Genomic DNA, 3,113 nt, shown 5'->3' with positions numbered 1-3,113 from the left:
CTACGTGATCATCGTCGAATTCTTCTCGCGACACAAAAGCAACTTTGAAGCCGCCTGGGCCTATATGTGCAGAAGCATCGCATATAATAGCCCCAGTCGGGCACTTTGCTAGGACAAACCGAAAAAATGCTAGGACAAATCCGATATTCACGGATGTAAAGTATAGTGTACCATAATTTTTGTCCTAGCGGTCCGTATAGGACAAAATTTGTGGTACACTATACTGAAATCAAGTAAAATCCGATTTTGTCCTCCCGTTTGTCCTAGCAAGAGGGGCGACTGGGGTTAAGTTGGTCGTGTGGTCTCACTTACCACCTGCTCTGCAACTCCCTTCGTAGTTGGTGCCGCTGCACCTCGCGGAAACTTTAGTACAATACTGGTATGTTACGTTGCAAAACCTGCATGTATTGTTATTTAAAACTAAATTTAATTTATATAACAATAACTATGCATTCTATTAAATACCGCTTTTGAAAATGAATTGTTTGTGTATATATTTTAAACACGCAACTGCAATAATTTGTTTTTGGAATAAGTTTTTATTTCATGCACTCTCTGGACAGACCGACCACAAGTTTGAGCTAGCGTTAATGTACAGCAAGGTTCGTGTCCATACTGTTCAATTGGCTCCTGTGCAACTTGTTAAACCAACAGATCCGTAGCGCTTCGAAGTGGCGGCACGACCCTGGATGAGCTCATGTCTACATGCGTGTACCCGAGCAGGTGAGCTGCTGGCAGCGTGTGGGTATCGACCCCTTGAGCTGTGATGGAAGCCTAACAACATGGTCCACGCAGCACCGACCTCACTCTACCCGATGGTCTTGGATGATCAAGGACCTCCTCGCTCAGTCGACCACCATGGACAGCACCACACCACTTGTCAATTTGCCTCGTCAAGGGCGTACCGAGATGCAGTCGAGCGTCTTCGCCCTCGAGTTCGTTGGCAGACCCAACGCCAAGCACCGCGCGCGCAAGGAGCGCAGACGCATAGCAAGACTGCGATCTGTCCTGAGATGGCGACGCGCGGAGCGAGATCTGCTGAGGAAGTTGTCGCTACAACAGAAGCGCCTTCGCCTCCATGTCGACTCTCGTCAGTGTCGACCTCTCCCTGCCACGCGTGACACCAACCTCCACGTCCAGCAACAGCTCGAGCCAAGTCCCGACGTGACGGCGTTCGAGCCCACTGAGCCTCGCAACGACCTGCTGCACTTCTTCTCTGGAGGCGGCTGGCTCATGGTCTACATGTACGGCGTGTGCAAGGCGCTGCGCGAGCTCAAGGTGGACGAGCGCGCCAAGTTCATCGGCACGTCCGCCGGCTGCCTGGCCATCGTGTCGCTCGTCCTCAAGTCGGACTTCGACGAGATCTGCGACTCGGTCGTCGACGACTACGTGCCGGCCGCCCACGCGAGCTGGAGGGGCCCGTTCCGGATGCGCGACTACCTCATCGACGCCGTCACGCGCCACGGCAACGCCAACAACATCCATGAGCTGCAGGGCAAGGTCACAATCGTGTACACGTCGCTGTCGGCTTGGGTCGCGCGCCGCGTCTCGCGCTTCAAGAACCCGCTGCACCTGCTGCAGACGATGGTGGCCTCGTGCTGCGCCACGCCGCTGGTGGGGCTGCCGTTCGAGCTCGAGGGCGAGTACTGCTGGACAACCAGCCGCTGTTCGAACACGGCGTCCGCACGATCACCGTCACGCCCAACGTCTTCGTGCCGCCGTGGTGGTCCATGTACCCTCCATCGCAGCGAGAGATGCGGTGGCTGTACGACCTGGGCTACGAGGACGGGCTGTCGTGGTGTGTGCGCCAGGGGCTTCCAGGGTCGGAGAGCATTGAGTTGCCGACCAAGGCTGCGACGTACAGGGGCGAGTGGAAGACGGTCGTTGGGCAAGTGGTGGGCTACCGGTCGGTGGAAGATGCGGTGCTGGCTATGGCGGGACTGCTGCTGCTGTCGGAGGAGACGGTCACGAGCACTGTGATCCGACTGGAGATCTTGCTGTGGAGGCTGGTGGCGGTTGTCGCCGCTCTGTTGGAGTGGAGCACGGTGCTCTGGACGGTCTTGGCTGGAGCAACGCTGATGGGGCTGGCGATGCTGGATCAGCACTGCACGCTGAAGTTCGTGGTCGTGCTGGGGGCGCACTTGATCGTGGCAGTGTTGAAGCTGAAGGAGGCTTGCTGGCAGGTCCACTCGTCGCCTCACTGGCAAGAACTGCGAGACTCGCTCGGTGCGATGGAGAAGCAAACGACAACGAGCAAGGTCGGACCCACTCCCCAGCAGGAGGCAATGCTGGCGAAGTGGTCGTATGTGTACCGATTCAGTAGTTTGTTGGTGTGAGTACGAAGACAGGATGGAAGTGGGGTGCCCAACACACTGTCAGTTAACTGAAGTTGAAGTGTCCGAGGGCAAGTGATCATCAAAGCTTCAGATCTTCTCAAAACTTGTTGCTGGGTACGATGTGATGCCGTGTTCATGTTCTGCGTGGTACATGTATGCACCTGCATCATAAAGAAAGCGGCCTTCCACAACGTCGCGATCGGGCACTCAAACGGATTATCGAGTTCAAAGTTGAGGTGCACGAGGGCATAGTGACTTTCAATAATATTTTGAACGTGTACGGAGCACTGCACCTGTGGAAGCGCACTGCAATCTAAGATTCATGGCTATCCTCTTCTGTTGGCAAGTCCACTCCACATTATAGGTGGTGAACCTGGCTCAATGTCAACCACAGCCACAGGGGGTGCCATCACCACCAACAATGGCAGGTTAAACAATCCGTTGTCCTTCGCAACACCCTCGGCGAAGTAAGTATCCTGTGGCCGTAAAGCACTTAGTGCACGCCTCCCCCGCTGTGCTCACTTTCGAATTAGCTTTCGACCACCCACTCACTCTCCAAGCATGAAGACTGTGTCCTCGATCCTCGCAGTCGTGGCCCTGCTTGCTGTTGCAGCTCTCGGTGCCAATGGCGTGCACGTCGGCGACAACCCCATCTCGAACCGCGCACACGAAACCAACCACTTGGTCACTGCGGACCCCGTCGTGGATGAAAGGACCTGGGTCCCATTCCGCGCCCTGCGGTCGATGGACTCGCCCAAGCAGGGACCCCACGACGAC

General features: G+C 55.8%; 1 protein-coding gene across 1 annotated transcript; it reads left to right on the top strand.

The window, feature by feature from the left end:
• Positions 1 to 858: 858 nt before the first annotated feature.
• PHYSODRAFT_343317 (hypothetical protein) lies at positions 859 to 2,336 on the top strand (the record flags this gene model as incomplete). The annotated part of the gene is made up of 2 exons (XM_009541869.1): positions 859 to 1,614; positions 1,662 to 2,336. The coding sequence occupies 2 exons, from the start codon at positions 859 to 861 to the stop codon at positions 2,334 to 2,336; spliced, it is 1,431 nt and encodes a 476-aa protein (XP_009540164.1).
• Positions 2,337 to 3,113: the final 777 nt, after the last annotated feature.

Source organism: Phytophthora sojae (assembly GCF_000149755.1).
Source record: "Phytophthora sojae unplaced genomic scaffold PHYSOscaffold_46, whole genome shotgun sequence".
In the NCBI taxonomy this organism is placed as follows: Eukaryota; Oomycota; class Peronosporomycetes; order Peronosporales; family Peronosporaceae; genus Phytophthora; species Phytophthora sojae.
The sequence above is the reverse complement of the archived record's forward strand: the minus strand, read 5'-3'. Positions and strand labels throughout refer to the sequence as shown.